We start from the raw sequence: 21,812 nt of genomic DNA, 5'->3' as shown, positions 1-21,812 counted from the left end.
CAATACCATCTAAATAAAAGAGAGAAAGAGAGAAAGAGAGAGAGAGAGAGAGAGAGAGAAAGAAAGAAAGAAAGAAAGAAAGAAAGAAAGAAAGAAAGAAAGAAAGAAAGAAAAAGAAAAAGAAAGAAAAGAAAAGAAAAGGCCTAACTTTTCTAATGTCCCTTCTCTGAATAAAATCAATTTCTCTGTCACTTTTTACACCTGTTCTTTCCACGGCTACTGAAGCACTTCCTCCCATCACAGGTGATTTTCTATTATTTAATCTCTCCAATTTTACCCAGACTCCTGATTCCTCCTCACTACCTGTCTGCCTAGAAATCAGGCCTTGACTTCAATGTTTCACTCATTAATGCCCGAAATAACTTACCCCTTTGGACTTTCTGCCATGAAAATCCTGAATCCAACAACAAGTTTGCCCATGTCAGTTTTCAGGTTTCAGAGAGTTGCTAAAGACGTCACAAAAACTTAGCAAAACTAAAAAATCATGATATTTAGCATCCAGTGGGCCTTTATCACGACATAGGGATCCTATCATTAATCTCTTCATCTCTCTCTTTTTTAATTCTGAAAGGAGTTAAAAAGCACTATGCCTTTGGACAGCTGTATGCCTAAGCCTGACCTTTTAGAACCACAAGAATTAGTAAGTAACCTGGGATCATCTATTGAAAATGCAAACTTTGTCCCTCCCTTGGACTTACTGAAGGAAAATCTTCAACTAAATTTTCAACTAGCTCCCCAGATAATTTTTATGAATATGAAATTTATGGATCAAATTTGCTCTATTGAATAAACTATCTTTTCCTCCACTGAGAAGATCAAGGAAATATAACTCTTGTCGTTTTAGTACCAGGTATGATGGGGTTCCCTCATCTACTCTTCTTTCCATTCTACTCACCAAACATGGAATTAGACTTATTTTCCAAAAATAATTCATTTACGTAAATTTTTTTCCAAGATTTTATTTATTTATTTGACAGAGAGAGAGCGAGAAAGGGAACACAAGCAGCAGGCAGAGGGAGAGGGAGAAGCAGGCCTCCAGCCAAGCAGGGAGCCCTATGCGGGGCTTGATCCCAGGACCCTGGGATCATGACCCGAGCCAAAGACAGACGCCTAATGACTGAGCCACCCAGGCACCCCATTTACATAAATTTTTAATCCCATTCCCTTTGACTCTTTCATAATAAGACTATTCCAGTAATTCTCTCATGTTCTAGAATCTTCAGTCCCTCTTCACTGTATCCTATGCCTTGGAAAAGGTATGGCTGCCTCTTTTGGAAAGCAAATGAAAAGGGCTTTTAAATGAAAAGCAATGAAAAGGGCCTCCTTAGGCCTTCATCCTATTTTCCTTTCCTTTTCCACACTTCCCAACTCCCTGCATGGCCAATTTTATCTAACAAGCAGAAGATACCTCTACCACCATTATCTTACTATATATACATTCCATTCTTAAACTCCTATGACTTTTTCATTCACTGTTCTACTAAAGGATTACTAGTAACCACCTAACATCTATTATCTCTTTGCCCATTTTTAAGCCTCATTCTCAATGACCTATCATTCCTAAAACTTTGCAAACCACTGGCTCCCAAACTTGTCTACACAATGGTATCAGGTGTAGAACTCCAAAAATGCTGATGCCTGGGTTACCAAGAATTCATGATTTAAGCAATCTAAAGTGTGATCTGAAAATTGAAACGTTTAAGAGTCCCACATGAATCAGGTAGGGGTAAAGGGCACCTGGGTAGCTCAGTCAGTTAAGTGTCTGCCTTCAGCTTGGGTCATGATCTCGGAGTCCTAGGATCGAGCCCCACATCAGGCTCTCTGCTCAGTGGGGAGTCTGCTTCTCCCTCTCCCTCTGTGTGCTCTCTCTCTCTCAAATAAATAAAATCTTTAAAAAAAAAAAAAGGTTCCCAGATGATTCTAATATGTAGATAAGTTGGAGAACCATTGCTCTAAACACTTAATTTTCATGACATTAGTATCCTTGTTTTCCTACTTCTTGAACTACTTTTCCTCTTTACTACTTCCCTTTCCTCCCACAAAATCACCCATTCCAAACTAGGAATGTCAATCAAACAGAAGTCCTCAACCCATTACTTTTCTCTTGCTGTAATTAATATAGCTGAAGCTATGAAAGTAGAAGAGATGTCTCAGGGAGGATGATGGTGATGGTGATAATAATGATGATACCTAATATCAACAAATCTAATACCACACGGACTATATGATGTATCATTATTTTATGTAGCACTAAAAGAGGAAAAAAATACCTATGATGAGGAGGAATCTAATACAAGAATCCTATATACAGCTGGGGCCCCAAAGGACTACTCTCTTTTAAACTAAAGACAAATGAAATATAAATCTACAATTCAGAAATGAATTTTAAGGAAATGTTCATCTCTCAATTTGGGCACTGGCATAAGGCAGAAAAATACCTCCACAAGAAGATAAATCACAAATTGTTAAGCATGCATCTTTCCAACCTGAATTCATGCCACCACACTGGTCCCAAAAACCTCTAACAGAGAACTCAATTTAAAGTTGCCTCAGGTTGAAAGTGCCCCAGCTTACTGGAGAAACACAAAACCACTGGGAAAGAATCTGACAAAGCCAGGAATAAAGCAATTCTAAGAAGCCATCTCTTTTTTTTTTATTGTTATGTTAATCACCATATATTACATCATTAGTTTTTGATGCAGTGTTCCATGATTCATTGTTTGTTCATAACACCCAGTGCACCATGCAAAACGTGCCCTCCTCAATACCCATCACCAGGCTAACCCATCCCCCCACCCCCCTACCCTCTAGAACCCTCAGTTTGTTTTTCAGAGTCCATCATCTCTCATGGTTCGTCTCCCCCTCTGACATACTCCCCTTTTCTTCCTCTCCTGTTATTAAGAAGCCATCTCTTATAAGATGCATCCTGATTAATGTTAAACCATACAAAAACAACCTAATTTGTGTTTATGATTAATAAAATACAACAGAAACAGGGCACATTTATAGTTACTTAATATGATTTTAAGCATATTACACATACTAACTCATTTAATCTTCAAAACAATTTAAGTGCCATAAGCCCCATTTTATACGTAAGGAAACTATAGCTCAGAGAGGTTATGCCCAAGGAACATACAGCTAATTAGATGTGCCACTGAGACTGGATTCAGGCAGATGTGGCTCCAGAGTCCATGCCCTTAGCTACTGAGCTATGGACACATTTCTGGAGAACATCAACATTTAAGTGGTATACAGAGAAAAAGACCTCAAACAGATAAAGAAAATTATGGAAGCTGCCAGGAAAAAAAAATACTAATCACAGGGAAAAATTATAAAAATGATGGCAGATTTCTCACTGGAAACAATGAAAGGCAGAAGACAATGGAACAGCAGCTTTAAAGAACTGAAGAAAAAATGCCAACACACAATTCTATATTGCAGTGAAAGTAGGAAAAGAAAATAAAGACATGTGCAATAAATGAAAGTTGAGAAAATTCTTCACCAGCAGACCCACACAACAACAGACTAAACAAAGTTCTTCAGGATAAAGAAAAGTGACAAATGAAACTCAGATCTAAAGAAATGAAAAGCACAGATATAGCAAATTATGGGTAGTTAAAATAGACTGTTTTCTTAGTTTCTTTAAAGAATGACTATTTAAATAAACCAGTAACACTGTACTGTGAGATTTATAATGTACATATATTTATTTTTTTAAAGATTTTATTTATTTATTTAATTTATTTGAGAGAGAGAGAGAAAGTAGCAGCAGAGGAGGGGCAAAGGGAGAAGCAGACTCCCTGCTGAGTGGGGAGCCCAATGCAGGGCTCGATCCCAGGACCCTGGGATCATGACCTGAGCCGAAGGTGCCGCTAAACTGAAAGAGCCACCCAGGTGCCCCTATAATGTACATATATTTAAAACACATCACAATAGGGATGCCTAGGTGGCTCAGGTGGTTAAGGGTCTGACTCTTGATTTGGGCTCAGGTCATGATCTCAGGGTCATGAGATAAAGCCCCACACCTAGTGTGGAGCCTGTTTGGGATTCTCTCTCTCCCTCTCCCTTTGCCCCTCCCTTCCCTGCTCTCTCTCTCTAAAAATAAAAAATAAGATAAAATAAATAAAATACTTCACAACAAAACACAAAGGATGGGAGGTGGGGAAGAAAACTAGACTGTTGTAAGATAATTAATTTTATATGAAGTACACCACATTCAAGTGGGATTTATTCCCATAATGCATGGATCAATATATGCAAATCAACCAATGTGATATATCACATCAGCAACAGAAAGAATAAAAATCATATGATCATCTCAATAGATGCAAAAAAAGCACTTGACAAAATACAACATCCATTTATGATAAAAACCCTCAAAACAAAGTAGGTTTAGAAGGAACATACCTCAACATTATAAAGGCCATATATGAAAAACCCACAATTAACATCATACTCAACAGGGAAAAACTGAGAGCTTTTCCCAAGGTCAGGGACAAGATAAGAATGTCCATTCTCATCACTTTCACTCAACACAGTACTGGAAGTCCTAGCCACAGCAATCAGACAAGAGAAAAAAAAAAGGCATCCAGATTAGTAAGGAAGAAGTAAGACTTTCATTATTTGCAGATGGCATGAAACTCTATAAAGAAAACCCCACAGAAAGACTCCACCAAAAAACTACCAGAACTGATAAATGAATTCAGTAAGGTCACAGGATACAAAATTGACGTACAAAAATCCATTGCATTTCTATACACTAATAATGAAGTAACAGAAATTTACAAAGCAATCCCATTTACAATTGCACCAAAAATAATAAAATACCTAGGAATAAACCAATGAGGTTAAGAGACCTATCCTCCGAAAATACTGATGAAAGAAATGAAGACAACAAACAAAATGGAAAGATATTCTATGCTCGTGGATTGGAAGAATTAATATTATTAAAATGCCCATACTTCTCAAAGCAATCTACAGATTGATGTAATCCCTATTAAAATATCAACAGCATTTTTCACAGAACCAGAACAAATTATCCTAAAATTTGTAACAAATCACAAAAGACCTTGAATAGCCAAAGCACTCTTGAAAACGAAAAACAAAGCTGGAGGCATCACGATTTTAAATTTCAAGTTATACTTCAAAGCTGTGTAATCAGAACAGTACAGTAATGGCACAAAATAGACACATAGATCAAGAGAACAGAATAGAAAGCCCAGAAATAAACCCAAAATTATATGGTGAATTAATCTTCAACAAAGGAAGTAAGAATATGCAATAAGAAAAAAGTCTCTTCAACAAATGGTGCTGGGAAAACAGGACAGCTACATGTAAAAGAAAGGAACTGGACCATTTTCTTACACCATACACAAAAATAAATTCAAAACAGATTAACGATCTAAACATGAGATCTGAAATCATAAAAATCCAGGAAGAGAGCTCAGGGGAGTAATTTCTCTGACATCAGCCATAGCAACTTTTTTCTAGATAGGTCCCCTAAAGCAATGGAAATAAAAGCATAAACAAACTATTGGGACTACATCAAAATAGAAAGCTTCCACACAACAGTGGCTCCTGGGTGGCTCAGTTGGGTAAGCAACTGCCTGTGGCTAAGGTCATGATCTCAGGGTCCTAGGATTGAGCCCCACATCAGGCTCCCACTCAGTGGGGAGTCTGCTTTTCCCTCTGTACCTCCCCCTGCTCATACTCTCTCTGCACTATCTGCTCTCTCTCTCTCTCAGATAAATAAATAAAATCTTTTTTAAAAAGCAGCTTCTGCATAACAAAGGAAACAATCAACAACACTAAAAGACAACATACTGAACGGGAGAAGATATTTGCAAATGACCTACCCGATAAAGGATTAGTATCCAAAATATATAAAGAACTTATAAAGTGCTCAACATCGCTCGGCATCAGGAAAATCCAAATCAAAACCTCAGTGAGATACCACCTCACACCAGTCAGAATGGCTAAAATTAACAAGTCAGAAAACAACAAATGTTGGCGGGGATGTGGAGAAAGGGGAACGCTCCTACACTGTTGGTAGGAATGCATGCTGGTGCAGCCATCATGGAAAACAGTATGGAGTTTCCTCAAAAACTTAAAAATAGAATTACCATATGATTTAGTCATTGTACTACCAGATATTTACCCACAGAATATGAAAACACTAATTCAAAAGGATATGCACTCCTATGTTTATTGCAGCATTACTTACAACAGCCAAATTATGGAAGCAGCCCAACTGTCCATCGATAGATGAATGGATAAAGATGTAGTGTATACACAAACACACACACACACATATATACACACACAATGGAATATTATTCAGTCATAGAAAAGAATGAAATCTTGCCATTTCCAACAACATGGATGGAGATGGGAGAGTAAAATGCTAAGCAAAGTCAGCCAGAGAAAGACAAATACCCTATGATTTCACTCACTTGTAGAATTTAAGAACCAAAACAAATGAACAAAGGGAAACAAAAGAGAGACAAATAGGTGATGGGGATTAAGAGTACACTATCTTGACGAGCACTGAGTAAAGTACAGAATTATTCAATCACTGTATTTTACACCAGAAACTAATGTAACATTGTATGTTAACTACACTGGAATTAAAATAAAAATAAACTGGGCGCCTGGGTGGCTCAGTTGGTTAAGCGACTGCCTTCAGCTCAGGTCATGATCCTGGAGTCCCGGGATCGAGTCCCACATCAGGCTCCGTGCTCGGCGGGGACTCTGCTTCTCCCTCTGACCCTCTTCCCTCTCGTGCTCTCTGGCTCTCATTCTCTCTCTCTCAAATAAATAAATAAAATCTTTAAAAAAAATAAAAATAAAAAAATAAAATAAAAATAAACAAAATACCTTCAAAAACATTTTATATGAAGTAACACAATACAAACCTTAAAAAGAATGTGAAAACTTAAGAAAGTTTATTATAATCCCTAAAGTAGCCACAGAATAATAATATGAGGAGATATGGCTGAAAAGTCAATAGAAGTAGGGTAGCTGGGTGGCTCAATCAGTTAAGCATCCAACTCAGGTCATGATATCATGATTGTGGGATCGAGCCCCAAGTTGGGCTCCCCACTCAGGAGGGAGTCTGCTGGAGATTCTCTCCCTCTGCCTCTGCCCCTCCCCCCACTCCCTGCACACACATGCACTCTCTCTCTCTCTCTAAAATAGATAAATAGGGGCACCTGGGTGGCTCAGTCAGTTAAGCATCTGCCTTCAGCTCAGGTCATGATCCCAGGGTCCAGGGATGGAGCCCTGCATCGGGCTCCCTGCTCTGCAGGAAGCCTGCTTCTCCCTCTCCCACTCCCTCTGCTTGTGTTCCCTCTCTTGTTGTCTCTCTCTCTCTCTGTCAATTAAATAAAGTCTTTAAAAATAAATAAATAAAGTAGATAAATGAATCTTTTTTAAAAGGCCAATAGAAGAATTCAAATAGAATTAAAGAAATATTTCATTTATCCAAAAGAATGTATGAAAAAAACAGGAAGAAAAAATAGATGAAACAAATGAGAAAAAAATTAAAATGGTAGACTTAAAACTAACCATATCAATAATTACAGTAAGTGTAAATGGACTAAGCACTCTAATTAAAAGCCAAAGATTATCAGGCTGGATAATATATCAAGACACTACAAAATATCCACTTTAAATATAATGAAACAGGGCACCTGGGTGGCTCAGTCCGTTAAGCAACTGCCTTCGGCTCAGGTCATGATCCTGGAGTCCCGGAATCAAGTCCCACATCGGGCTCCCTGCTCAGCGGAGAGTCTGCTTCTCCCTCTGACCCTCCCCCTCTCATACTCTCTCGCTCTCTCATTCTCTCTATCAAATAAATAAAATCTTAAAAAATTAAAATAAAATAAATAACTATAATGAAACAGAAGGTTAAAAGTAAAAGAATAAAAAAGATATTCTATGGAAACAGTATGTGTAAGAAAATCAATGTCGCTATATTAGCATCAAAGATGAGAGTTTATCAGAGGTAAAGAGAAACATTTCACAAAAATAAAAAGGTCAATTCACCAGGAAGATATAACAAGTCTAAATGTGTGTTTAGAGATTCAAAATACGTGAAGTAAAAATCATTTAGAGAAAACCACAATCATAGTTGGAGATTTTAACAATCCTCTCTCAGTAGGTCAGAGTAATTAGATGAGAAGTCAATAAAGATATTAATCAGTTGAACAACACTGTTGACTTGACCTAAATGGTATTTACAGAATATTAATCACAACAGCTGCAAAATACAATTTCTTTCTAAAAGCATATGGAACAATCACAAAGATGGACCACATGCTAGTCCATAAAGTCTTAAAAAATTTTAAAAGATTGACATTTCACAGAGTAAATTCTCTAACCAAGACAAAATTACACTAGAAATAAATATCAGTAAGTTATTTAAAAGATCCGCAAATGTTAGGAAAATTAAATAACAACACTACAAAAATAAAAAAAGGAAATTAGAAATTATTTATTTTAGACTGAATGACAATGAAAACACAACGTATCAGAATTTACAGGATTCTAAGAAATGACTAAAGATAATTTACAATCATAACTACTTATACTAAAAAACAAGAAATGTTTAAAATGAGTTATCTAAGTTTCTAACTTAAGAAGGTAGAAAAAAGAAGAGCAAATTAAGCCTGAAATTTTAAAAAGGAAGAAAATAGTAACAGCAGAAGACAATGACATAGGAAATAAACATAAAACAGAAAACATTTAAAAGGCCAAAATGTTATTCTTGGGAAAAATTAATAAAATTGATAAACCCTAGCAAAAAAATCAATAAAAGAGAAAAAAAAATTACCAATATTAGGAATAAAGAGGAAACACTGCATCTCATATACATTGCATCTCATATTCTGTTTTAAAAAGGTAGTAGGCTAAATAAATAATAAATAAATAATACAAGGTTTAGGCAATATTCTGAACAACCTTATGTATATATTCTACAACTCAAGTGAAATAATAAACTCCTATAAAACACAATGAAACTGAAACAAGATGAATTAAAAGTCTGACTAGAATTAATCCTCAAAAACCTTCTCCTAACCAAGGAGAAAAAAACACTCCAGCCCCAGATTTCCTTGATAAATTCCACCAAATACAAACATTACACTTAAGCTAATAATTTTACAGCAACACTTTCACAAAAGAGTAGAGGAGGAAAGTACTTCCAAACTCATTTTACAAGACCAAGATAGACCCCTACAATACCAGAAAAAGACATTATAGGAAAAACAAATTAGAAACTATTAATATTAATTAACATTAAATTATTAACATTAATATTCCTCACAAATACTGATCTAAAACTTAATAAAGTATTAGAAAATTTAATCTAGCAATATATTGAATTACAATATTACTTATTATAATTAAATATTATGACCAAGAAGAATCTATCCCAGGAATGCAAGGCTGGTCTAACACAGAAAATCAATGTAAATCACACCATCCATAAAATAAAAGAGAAAAACCACATCATCATTTTGATAAATGGGAAGGAAAAAGCATTTGAAAAAAATTCAATGCCCATCCACAATAAAAACTCTTAGCAAACAAAGAAACAGGGAGGACAGAGCGCATCAGTGAAAACCTACTACTATCGTTCTTAAGGATGAAATACTTATTGTTACCCTACCCTACAAATCCAGATGAAGACAAGGATGTCTGCTCTCATCTTTACTACTAGGTAGTGCAATAAGTAAATGAGAAAATGAAATGAAAGAAATAGATTGGAAAGGAAGCACTGAAGCTATTTTACTTACAGACAACATAATCATGTGCATATAAAGTGTATATTCTGTCCTAACAGCAAACAATTTGAAATTAAATACAAAATACAATTCCAAAATCATCTCAGCACACAAAATACTTAGAATAAATCTAACAAAAGTACAAGACCAATACACTAAAAACTATATATTACTCCAAAAAATTAAAGAAAATCTAAATAAATATAGAAACATACCATGCTCATGGATTAGAAGCCTCAATGTTGTCAGGATCTTGATTCACAAAATACTGACCTATACATTCAATACCAGTCACTATACATTCAATACCATCCTAATGAAAATACCAACATGCTTTTCTGTACAAATTGACAAGCTGAATCTAAAATTTATACAGAAATGGAAAAGAACGCAGTGTAACTAAAACAATCTTGGAAAAAAAACAAAGTTGGAAGACTCAAACTGTTCGACTTTAAACTTTCTCCATGGCTACAATTATCAACTAGTATGGTTTTACTGTAAGGCTTAAAAAAGACAGATGGAACACAACAGAGTATCCAGAGATAAACCCATACACATATACTCAATTGACTTTCATCTAAGGTATCAAGTCAATTCAATGGGAAAAGGAAGTCTTTTAAACAAATGGTGCTAGAACAACTAGATAAACTACTATGTGTTTTCCCACGACTCTGACATTAACAACCTGGATACAGCATTAGATCCCACAGGTTAATTAAGGGCTCAGTCCCACTAGACCACTCCCACTTCAGATACCAATCACAAGTTCAAGTTGTTACCTGTACATCTGGACTGACCAGCTATAAATCAGAGGTTTCCATGACCCCTTCCTTCAGGTTTGATTAATTTGCTAGAGTGGCTCACAGAACTCAGACAAACATTTACTTATGTTTACTAGTTTATCATAAAGGGTGTTAGAAAGGATACAGATAAATAGCCAGATGAAGAGATACAAAGGGAAAGGTCCAAAAAGGCCCTTAGCATAGGAGTTTCTGTCCCTACGAAACTAGGTTTCCACAACCCACCAGGATGTGGATACACTCACCAACCCAGAAGCTCATCAAGAGTTTTCACAGAGCTTAATCTGCACCCCACCCTCCTTCCCCTTCCCAGAGGTCAGTGGGTGGGGCTGAAAGTCCTAACCCTCTAAATAATTGGTCTTTCTGGTGATCAGCCCCATCCTGAGACTATCCAGAGACCCTACCCTAAGTCACCTTACTAACATGAACTCAGGTGTGCTCAAAAAGGGGCTCCTCATGGGTTACAAAAGATACTCCTATCATCAGAAAATTCCAAGGGTCTTAGGAGCTTTGTGCCAGGACCCAGGGACAAAGAACAAATATATTTGCTATTATACCACAACTATGAAAAAATATAAACCCTTATCTCATTTCCCACACAAAATTTAAATCATGATGTGCAAGCCAAAGCTATAAACCTTTGAGAAAAAATATATAAGCATATCTTTATAACCTTGGGGTAGATAGGCAAAGATTTCTTAGGACACAAAAAGCGTTCAGCATTAAAAAAAAATTTTTTTTTGATAAATTGGGATTTCATGAAAATTTAAAACATCAATCAAAAGGCAAGCCACAGACTGGGAGAAATATTCCCAATACCTATATCTGACAATGGACTCACAGCCAGAATATATTAAAACTCCTGCAACTCAATTACAAGAAGAAAACTGAGCCAATAAAAAAAATGAGTAAAAGACTTGAACAGACACTTCATAAAGGAAGATACAATGATATCTAATATGCACATGAAAAGGGGCTAAACATCATTAATCATCAGGGAAGCATGAACTAAAACAGTAAGAAGATACCATTTTATACCCACTAGTGAAGAGACTGGCAACACCAAATACTGACAAGATGTGAAGCAACCGAAACTCTTAGGAAACTTGTACAAGTATTTATAGAAGCATTATTCATAAAAGCCAAAAACTGGTGTCTACCCAAATGTCCATCAACAGAAGAACAAACAGTATTTGATTATATTCATGTGATGGAATACTATTCAGCAATAAAAAGGACTCAGCTACTGATATAGGCAACAACAGGATGAGTTCAAAAGCATTAGGCTAAGAGAAAGAAACCAGATAGAAAAGAAACCCTACAGTCTGTAGGGTTCCATTTATATGAAGTATAAGAACAAAACAGAACTCATTTATGACACTAAAAATCACAACTGTGATGGCCTAAGAGTGGGGGAGTGAATAGAAGGAAGCCCAGGGAAATGTTGTAGGGGAATGGAAATGTTCACTATCTTGACTGAGGTATGATTATACAGGTATATATATTTATCAAAAATTACTGAACCATACATGTAAGATCTCTGCATCCCATAGTAAGTATAACTTTAACTCAATAAAATACCATAAGAGGAGCGCCTGGGTGGCTCAGTCGTTATGCGTCTGCCTTCGGCTCAGGTCATGATCCCAAGGTCCTGGGACAGAGCCCTGCATCAGGTTCCCTGCTCCACGGGAAGCCTGCTTCTCCCTCTCCCACTCCCCCAGTTTGTGTTGCCTCTCTTGCTGTCTCTCTCTGTCACATAAATAAATAAAATCTTAAAAATAAAAAATAAAATAAAATAAAATATAAGAGGGTGCCTGGTGGCTCAGTCGTTAGGCGTCTGCCTTTGGCTCAGGTCATGATCCCAGCATCCTGGGATCGAGCCCCACATAGGGCTCGCTGCTTGTGGAGGACCTGCTACTCCCTCTCCTACTCCTCCTGCTTGTGCTCCCGCTGCTCTCACTGTCTCTCTCTCTGTCAAATAAATAAAATCTTAAAAATATATATATATCATAAGAGACAGGGGGGAAAAGAACTTTAAACCAGACTTTCAGTTCAGATGGCAGACTGACCACAAGTATTTATCTTCTCCCCCCAAAAAGAGCAACTAGGAAGAGACATGAAAGAAACTTCTGGAACATTAGTATTCTATAGGAAGAGACATGAAAGAAACTTCTGGAACACTAGCATTCTATTTATCATGTCCTAAAAAATTATATAGGTATTTTCACTTTGGGATTATCCAACTATCTGTACACTTATGATTTGTACACTGTACAGTCATATATATATACACATATATATATGCATATATATAATTGAATTTTTTTCATCAGCCAATGAATCAGATAGCCTCCACAATCCACTGCTGTACAGAGCATCTATCCAGCTACTAAATTTTCACAAAGGGTGTTAAACTTAACAAAAACTGGTCTGCTTTCTAAAGCAATAGCCATTGACATGATCAGTACAGGTCACAGCGTAGTCCAAAAATATCAGCTTTTCAGCTCCAATTAAAATGCACAAATGATAATGGTAACTTTTCAAAAGACTGTAAGGTAAATATGTAGTCTAATGTCCTAATATCTTAGAGGTCTTAGAGGATACCTAGAGTATCCCAATAAGTTATGGAGCCATTTTCTCACCCCATCTTTCATCCTGATATTTTATAGCATGTTTGCTAAAAATGTACTGTCAGCACTTAACAAAGTAAACTGACTTTTATATGATTTGTGTGTCAGAGAGCCAAATCTCCAAATCTCCACTAGTTCCTCAGCCAGACTATCAAATTCCATAAATATTTTTTAAACTTAGCATCTGATGAATGCTGAGAAGAACATGAATAATGTCAGATGACTGAAGTGATGAGAGTGTAGCTGAATTGAGAAATCAAAAATGTGTAATGCCAGCAATTAACACAAGTATTCTATATTCTCTGACAGTATTCAGCAGTAGATAAAAGAGGCAGGGTTATGGTGGGATATTGACTGAGAATATGGAATGGGATCCTGCCCCTCTCTCTTCCCCAATTCCTCACAGAATGAAAAAACAATGTATTCTGGTTCCTTCAGACTTGATCTTTCACCTCTGGTCTCACAAAGTTTTCTTCATTTACAAAAGCAGCTACTAAATCTAAGTTTGAATTTCAGGTACAATTTTTTGCAGCCTAATTAATTTGCATTGTCAGGTTTACTCTCACTTCTCCCATGGGACATTCCCTTTGCCCCTCTCCTGAGGGTATATGCACACTGGGTCTCTTCTCTTCCACATTCAGGGGTTCCTTTGCAGAGATGTTTTCAACAGCTGTTGCAATCTGAGGCTTAAATGGAACTTAATACTCAAAAAGGACACTTAAAGGCAGGATCCTGCATCCCTCAGAGGGGAGCACCAACACTTAGCTAAATCTCTGTGTCTCTTATCACTGACTTGGGTTTCTAAGTCTCTGATCACTGTGGAAAGCAGAAGTATTTCCATCTTCTTGTGGCCATCCATAAGGCTTAGGAGAAAATCTGAATCAGTTCCTGTTGAGAATTACAACACTAACAGAGGAGGGGGAAAATGAGTACTTAAAATACTCTGATGACAAAATCAGAATTCTCCTTTTGGTGTTTCTAAATTTCTATTGACTCTAACTTTAAATACAAACAGAATAAAGACTGTTTTAGAATTTCCTTTAAAAAAAAAAAAGGCTGGGTTAATCCATACAAATAAAGAATAAAGATCAAAGTCACAAAGGAATTGGTAAAGAAGGGGTATTGTTGGGAGTATAACTGAAATAGCTAACTATGAGATCTGAGTATAAAAGGGGAGGAAATGCAGCTGAGAGGCTTGAATGCACTAGGAAAGTAGGTGGATTCTGGGACCAGAGATCAAAGAGCACATTTATTAGAACTCAAGCAGAAGGAAGACAAGATGTGACAATGAAAAAAAGAAGAGTTTCAGAGTTCAAGACATATTTCATCTACCAACTCTTGCAAATAGAAATGAATATAGAAATATCTATGATTAGAATTATCAACCTGTGGCATGATGCCTGACCCAAAGTGAAATCTGAATACATAAGGGGTAATTGCTGTAAATGGTGGAGAAAATCCAAATTATTTATGGTATTTACCTAGGACATAATTAACTGTAAATTCACAGCTCCTAGAAAAAAATTAAAATTATTTCTATAAATAACATATAGCTCATCTGATATTTTTAGATTATCCAATCAACTGTCCTCATCCTCAAGGATAAATTTAAGTTGATTGGACAGATATTACATACATAAATATAGAGCCAGATGTACTCAAAATAAAATAAAATTTCATTTTGTTCTAGAGCAATTTTAAAATGAGCATGATTTATGTAATTTTTTTATATATCCAAGAACTTCTACACTGCCCTTACAATTCAATATTGGCCATAATGAGATTAACCATAAATTTAAAGAAGGCAGATTACTTATAAAATAGATTTCTTCATCTCAACAAAGCAAAAGAACAATATAAAATAAGACATTAGGATTTTTAGTACTCATAAGCAATGGGGAAGATTAAATCACAGACCAGTGAAATTGGTCTTGGCACCACAGAACTCATTATATATTCAGTCTATCAGCTGGATTCATTTACAAAACATCTCAAACCTGACTGCAAATTTTAACAACTCTCCAATCAGCAAATGCATTAACCACAGTGTGCCAATAATAAAATGATACTCAATGCAATTTTCTTACCTGTCTCAACAGTTTTTCAATAGCTGACATTACCATAAGGCCTCTCCAAACAACTGGTGCAGTCTCTTCAACCAGGAAGCCCATAGACATACTGCAACAGTAAACCAAAAATAAAACTAATTTACATACATTAATCAATATTATTCTGAAAAGTCACATAAAGTAAAAAAGATATACTTACCAAGCAATACCATAATTCAAAAGAGGCCTCATTAGGTTGCCTAAAATTTAAAAAACAACAACAACAAAAAAACTCTTTTAGAATATATAAACACACATATTTTCTTATCAAAAAGTGTCAAATTAACCAAAAAAAAGTGTCAAATTAAAAATACAAATGGCTGGGGCCCCTGGGTGGCTCAGTTGTTAAGCATCTGCCTTCGGCTCAGGTCATGATCCTGCGGTCCTGGGATCGAGTCCCACATTGGGCTCCCTGCTCTGCGGGAAGGCTGCTTCTCCCTCTCCCTACTTCCCCTGCCTGTATTCCCTCTCTTGCTGTGTCTCTCTCTGTCAAATAAATAAATAAAATCTTAAAAAAAAAAAAAGAAACACAAATGGCTACTCATACTGCTGCTCTTTACCTTTCAACTGATTTAGCTCAATCTGCAACAGTTTAAACATTATACCAAGCATACAACCAATACGTCCCATAGGCGCACATCTATTAATAGCTGGAATATAGTTTTATTAAGAAACAATCCATCTAGGGGTATCTGGGTGGCTCAGTTGGTTAACCATCTGCCTTTGACTGAGGTCATGATCCCAGGGTCCTGGGATCAAACCCCGTGTCAGACTCCCTGTTAAGCAGGAAGCCTGCTTCTCCCTCTCCCTCTGCTGCTCCCCCCCACTGCTCATGCTCCTCTTGCTATCTCCCTCTCTCTCAAATAAAATCTTAAAAAAAAAGCAACAATCCATCTATAATTTTCAAGTCTCTCTAAAAAATAGCCTCATTAAGTAAATTTATCCACCCATTTTATTGATACATAGATATATAAATTACATACTTAGGTTTATCTAGTATGCATATACATGACAAGTACACATACTTGCACACATGCATCTAGTAAGTTCTCTGTATTTCTTTTTTCCTTACTTGAAGAATTTGTAAAGTATAAAAAACCCAAGAGTAGAAAAACTCGATTTTGTATCTCAACATAATAAAAGCAATATATGAAAAACCCACAGCAAACATCATACTCAATGGTAAAAGACTGAATGTTTTTCCTCTAAGATCAGGAACAAGACAAGGATGCCCACTTCTTTTACTCAGCACAATACCAAAAGAGCCAAAGCAATTAGACAAGAAAAATAAATGAACAGCATCAAAATTGGAAGGGAAGAAGTCAAGTTTTCTCTTTTCACAGATGATATGATCTTATGACAACCTTAAGATTCCACAAAAAACTATTAGAGCTAATAAATGAACTCAGCAAAGTAGCAGGATACAAAGTCAACACATAAAAATCCATTGCATCTCTATACACAAACAATAATCTGAGAAGAAGATTACGAAAACATTCCCACTTATAACAGCATCAAAAAGATTTAAATACTTAGGAATTAACATCACCAATGAGGTGAAGGACTTGTACAATGAAAACCTCCAAACATTGCTGTAAAAATCAAAGACGACATAATAAAAGGAAACACATATGTTCATTGACTGGAAGACTTAATATTGTCAATACTGCCCAAAGCAATCTACTGATGCAATGCAACCTTATCAAAATTCCAGTGACATTTTTTGCAGAAATAAAAAAATCCATCCTAAAATTCATATGGAATCTGAAGGAATCCCAAATAGGCAAATCAATCTAGAAAAGAAGAATAAAGCTGGAGGATTCACACCTCCTGATTTCAAAATTTATTACAAAGCTACAGTAAGCAAATCAGTGAGATACTGGCATGAAGACAGTTAAAAAGACCAATGGAATAGAATAGAGAGCCTAGAAATAAAACCATCACATATCCAGTCAAATGGTTTTTGATGGGAAGCCAAGATCATTCGATGGGGAAAAGACAGTCTTTTCAACAACTGGTGCTGAGAAAACTGGATATCCACATGCAAAAGAATGAACTTAGACCCTTTACATATATAAAAATTAAGTCAAAATGGATCAAAGACCTAAATGTAAGAGCTAAAACTACAAGATTCTTAGAAGAAAACATAGAGCAAAAGCCTCATGCCATTGGATTTAGCAATGATTTCTTGGGTATGATAGCAAAAGCAAAGGCAACAAAAGTAATAGACAAATTGGACTTAATGTGAAAAAAAAATTTTTTTAATTTTTTAATTTATTTATTTGTCAGAATGAGAGAGAGAGAAAGCACAAGCAGGGGGAGTGGCAAGCAGAGGGAAAAGCAGACTACCTGGTGAGCAAGGAGCCCGATGCGGGACTCGATCCCAGGGCTCTGGAATCATGATTCCTGGGATTATGACCCGAGCTGAAGGCAGACGCTTAACCAAGTCACCAAGGCGTCCCTGGACTTAATGAAAAATTTTAAATGTTGTGCATCAAAGACAATATCAATAAGTAAAAAAGCAAGCCACAAAATGAGAGAAAACATCTGTAAATCATATATAAGGAATTCATATCCAAAACATAATTAAATCTTAAAATTCAACAACAACAGTAAGCAGGTCTTCACCAGATACCAGAGCTGCTAGCACCTTGATCTTGAACTTTCCAGCCTCCAAAAATGTGAGAAATAAATGTTTGTGGTTTAAGCCACCCAGCCTAGGGTAAATTTGGTATAGCAGCCTGAACAAACTAAGACACTGGGACAGTCCAAAGCCTTTTCACAAAATTGGAAACCAAAATCTCTAATACCATATATGAATAATCTTTAATCTACTTTATCAGTATGCTAAATCCCAATCCAGGGAAAATGTGTACTTTAAATACCTCTTGCAGTTTAGTGAATAATAAGTTGTAAACTGAAGCCAGAAATGTGAGGAGATTCATCATGTTAAATGCATTTCTTCAGAATTCAACAGGGAAAAATGTACACTGAGAGGCCTAAACATGTACAGCATATACATCAAAAAGAACGTTAGAGGCACATTCTTCTTTATCTTTTCCAGGATATTAGTAAACAAAATTAATAATGTCTAAAAGCATTTTACCTTAAATAGTAAAATTATCAGAACTGAATGATGGCACAGACTGAACCATACTTTTAAATTAGTAGAGAAAAACTCTGAACAACAACTCATGATTACAGGTACAAAGTAGTTTATTTGCCCTAAAATTTTATTTTTAAAAAATGTGTACAGCAATTTCTACACATAAACTTAATAGAAAAACTAACAAAGTACTAGTGGTTGAAAGTTTACATTGAAACTTTGGAATCCACTGTCCTGTAACAGCTTTTTGAAGAGACCACCATTAGCTGAAGTTATCATGATACAGATCATTATTTCCTACTTCCTCCTATCTTCTTGATAGCTCATACACTGAAGCACAAAAGATTCTTACTCCAAGTCAAACCATTTCAATTGCCATAATGCCATTCACAGAATGAATGACACTATGTCTCATCCTCCTTACTCTATTACACCAAAGTTCTATCATTGCTAACAGGTGTGAATTTAATTAATGGACTGTATGTCACCAGTGGATTTCAAACAGATTTAGGGACTACTTTTATATCATAAATTAATTGTCAAGCTAGAAAAGACATTGTGATCATGTCAAACTGAAGAGCTAGGCAAAAAGGAAACAGGCGTAAGAAAGGCTGCTTTAAATTTTCCTATTAAAGTTCCAATTGTTAAATGTTCCAAGGATAACTCTCATCTAGAATCAGATTTTTTGTAGGAATCCCACTGTTCATGAATCACCTAAATAGTAGACATTCCCACTTAACTTGGTATTAGCAATAAGCCTGAAAAATCTCTGTACTTTCTACTCTGTTCCCTGGTTCCAAAAATAAGAGTTTTAAATACAGCTGAACACCAAGGTTCAGGAATATATGTCTAAAAAGATTATAAGTTGAAATCACACAATAGAAGCATTAAATCCTTTTTTAAATGAGGACAGAGAATATGTACCCTCATTTCATGAATTTTAAAGAATACTTAAACATAAAGTAGATAAAGAAAATAGTCTTATAAAAACAATCTTTTATCCACATATTCATGACAAGACATTCAAAGGTACAAAAACCTTCAGAAAGTAGGAAATGACACCCAGTACAAAGTTTACAATTTCACTTTCTCACCATCTACTTTCCTATTCCTTCTTTTCTTTCTAAAACCAAGATCCTTTCTCATGAGAAATCAGATTCAAGAAAGAAGTTGCATCCTATTCTTTCAGGAGAACTTCAAGTGGCTGGGTTTGACAGAGTAGTTCCACCAAGTTAGTAACCAGAGAAGGTTTAGAATACCCTAACTTTTTACTGGAAGAAAAGGATTTAGAGAGTAGATGGAATGGATCAAAACTCAAATGCCAACCTGGACAACCTAAAGGCAGTATAATAATACTGCATCCAGAAGTAGAAAGGAAGGGGATCTAGAACATTAGAGAAGAGAGTAGAAAGACTATAAAGAAAATTCTTCAGTGTTTTTCCAATTTTACACCTATCACTTTTAATATTAAAATTTCTTTTATCGGGACACCTGGGTGGCTCAGTCAGTTAAACAAGCAGCTCTTGGTTTCGGCTCAGGTCATGATATCAGGATCCTGGGATTGAGCCCTGTGTTGGGCTACATGCTCAGTGGGGAGTCTGCTTGAAGATTCTCTCCCTCTTCCTCTGCCCCTCCCCCATTCTCTCTAAAATAAATTAATATTTTTAAAATTTTTCATTATGGATAAAGAAAATGTGGTGTATATATATACATATACAATGGAATACTACTACTCAGCCATCAAAAAAATGAAATCTTGCCATTTGCAACAACGTAGATGGAACTAGAGGGTACTATGCTAAGCGAAATAAGTCAATCAGAGAAAGACAATTATCATACCATCTCATTGATATGTGGAATTTAAGAAACAAAAAAAGAGGATCATAGGGGAAGAGAGGAAAAAATAAAACAAGATGAAATCAGAGGAGACAAACCGTAAGAGACTCTTAATCATAGGAAACAAACTGAGGGTTGCTGGAGGGGAGAGGGGTGGGGGGATGGGGTAACTGGGTGATGGACATTAAGGAGGGCACATGATGTAATGAGCACTGGGTATTATATAAGACTGATGAGGGACGACTGAGTTGCTCAGTCGGTTAAGCATCTGCCTTTGGCTCAGGTCATAATCCCAGGGTCCTGGGATGGAGTCCTACATCGGGCTCCTTGCTCAGCAGAGAAATCTGCTTCTCACTCTGCCTGCCTCTCCCCCTGCTCGTGCTTGCTCTCTCTCTCTTTCTCTGACAAATAAATACATAAAATCTTACAAAAAAAAAAAAAAAGACTAATGAATCACTGACCTCTACCTCTGAAACCAGTAATACATTATATATTGATTTTAAATTTAAAAAAATAAATCCCCCAAAAAATAAAATAATAAAATAATACAAAACAAAATAAATTTCATTTATCTTTCCCTTTTTGTACCACCTTGGAACCTTACTATCTCACCCCAGGCATCCACCCATCTCAAAACTGAAAGCTATCCAGGTATCCTTCTTAAAATCCAACCTCTTTCCCAAGAAAAGAAACTGCCCCATTCTTTTCCAACTCATCCCTTCCTTAATCAAAACTCATTTTCTCATGTGGTGGTTTCCATTAGGAAAAGAACCTGAAACAAGTAAACAACTCTGAGAGCTTAAGCTTTGCAGAAGATACAATATTTTTAAATGGAATCTACTCAGTAGAATATAAATGGGAGGGGCACCTGGTGGCTCAGTCAGTTAAGCCTCTGACTCTTGATTTCGGCTCAGGTCATGATCTCAGGGTCGTGAGATAGAGCCCCACATGGGGTGTGGAGCCTGTAAGATTCCCTCTCCCCCTGTCCCCTGTCCCTGATCGCATGCCCATGCATGCTTTCTCTCTCTCTCTCTCTCTCTCTCTCAAAACAAACAAACAAAGACTATAAATGGGAGACTATATAAGGGATATTTTAGAGCAGGGGTGGTATCTTAGACTCTTGTCTACTAAGGGGCTAAAATTTTCTTCGTTTAGTTAATCACTCAGCAAATACTTACTGACTAGAAGTATAGAGAATAAACTTGATATCCCTACTTCCGAAAACTTGCTAATTTATATTATGAAGGTTAACAGGAAGAAATGAAAGCTAGAAAAAAATAGGTGAAAATGGAACTTTAGGTAAAGATGATAAATACATGATTTACATGCTCTAACTTCCACAAACCATATACCACCATTCCTGGCCTCCAGCCCACTTTATACCTGCCTTGGCATCATTAAATGATCATTAATTAATCACTAACTGATCACATTCTTTCCTGCTGAAACCAGATATGGACTCAGAATTTTTTCCACATTATGTTCCAGGTAACCAGTTGATATTTAAGATGAAAACAATGTGTGATCTCTGAGATAAAGAAGTA

At 36.1% G+C, this 21,812-nt stretch overlaps 1 protein-coding gene across 8 annotated transcripts in view; it reads right to left on the bottom strand.

Moving 5' to 3' along the window:
* The window catches only part of NUBPL (NUBP iron-sulfur cluster assembly factor, mitochondrial), a 284,107-nt gene that overhangs the window by 191,820 nt on the left and 70,475 nt on the right, over positions 1-21,812 (bottom strand). For all 8 annotated transcript variants that reach the window (XM_073895058.1, XM_073895054.1, XM_073895055.1 and 5 more), the window contains exons 5-6: positions 15,487-15,526; positions 15,306-15,396 (exon numbers count right to left, since the gene is read on the bottom strand). In XM_073895058.1, coding sequence (XP_073751159.1) covers positions 15,306-15,396; positions 15,487-15,526 — 131 coding nt within the window. The remainder of the gene's footprint in view (positions 1-15,305; positions 15,397-15,486; positions 15,527-21,812) is intronic.

Source organism: Callorhinus ursinus, unplaced genomic scaffold, assembly GCF_003265705.2.
Source record: "Callorhinus ursinus isolate GAN/ISIS: 27379988/994484 unplaced genomic scaffold, GSC_fseal_2.0 scaffold8, whole genome shotgun sequence".
Taxonomy (NCBI): domain Eukaryota; kingdom Metazoa; phylum Chordata; class Mammalia; order Carnivora; family Otariidae; genus Callorhinus; species Callorhinus ursinus.
Note: the sequence above shows the minus strand (reverse complement) of the source record. Positions and strands in the feature narration are given on the sequence as shown.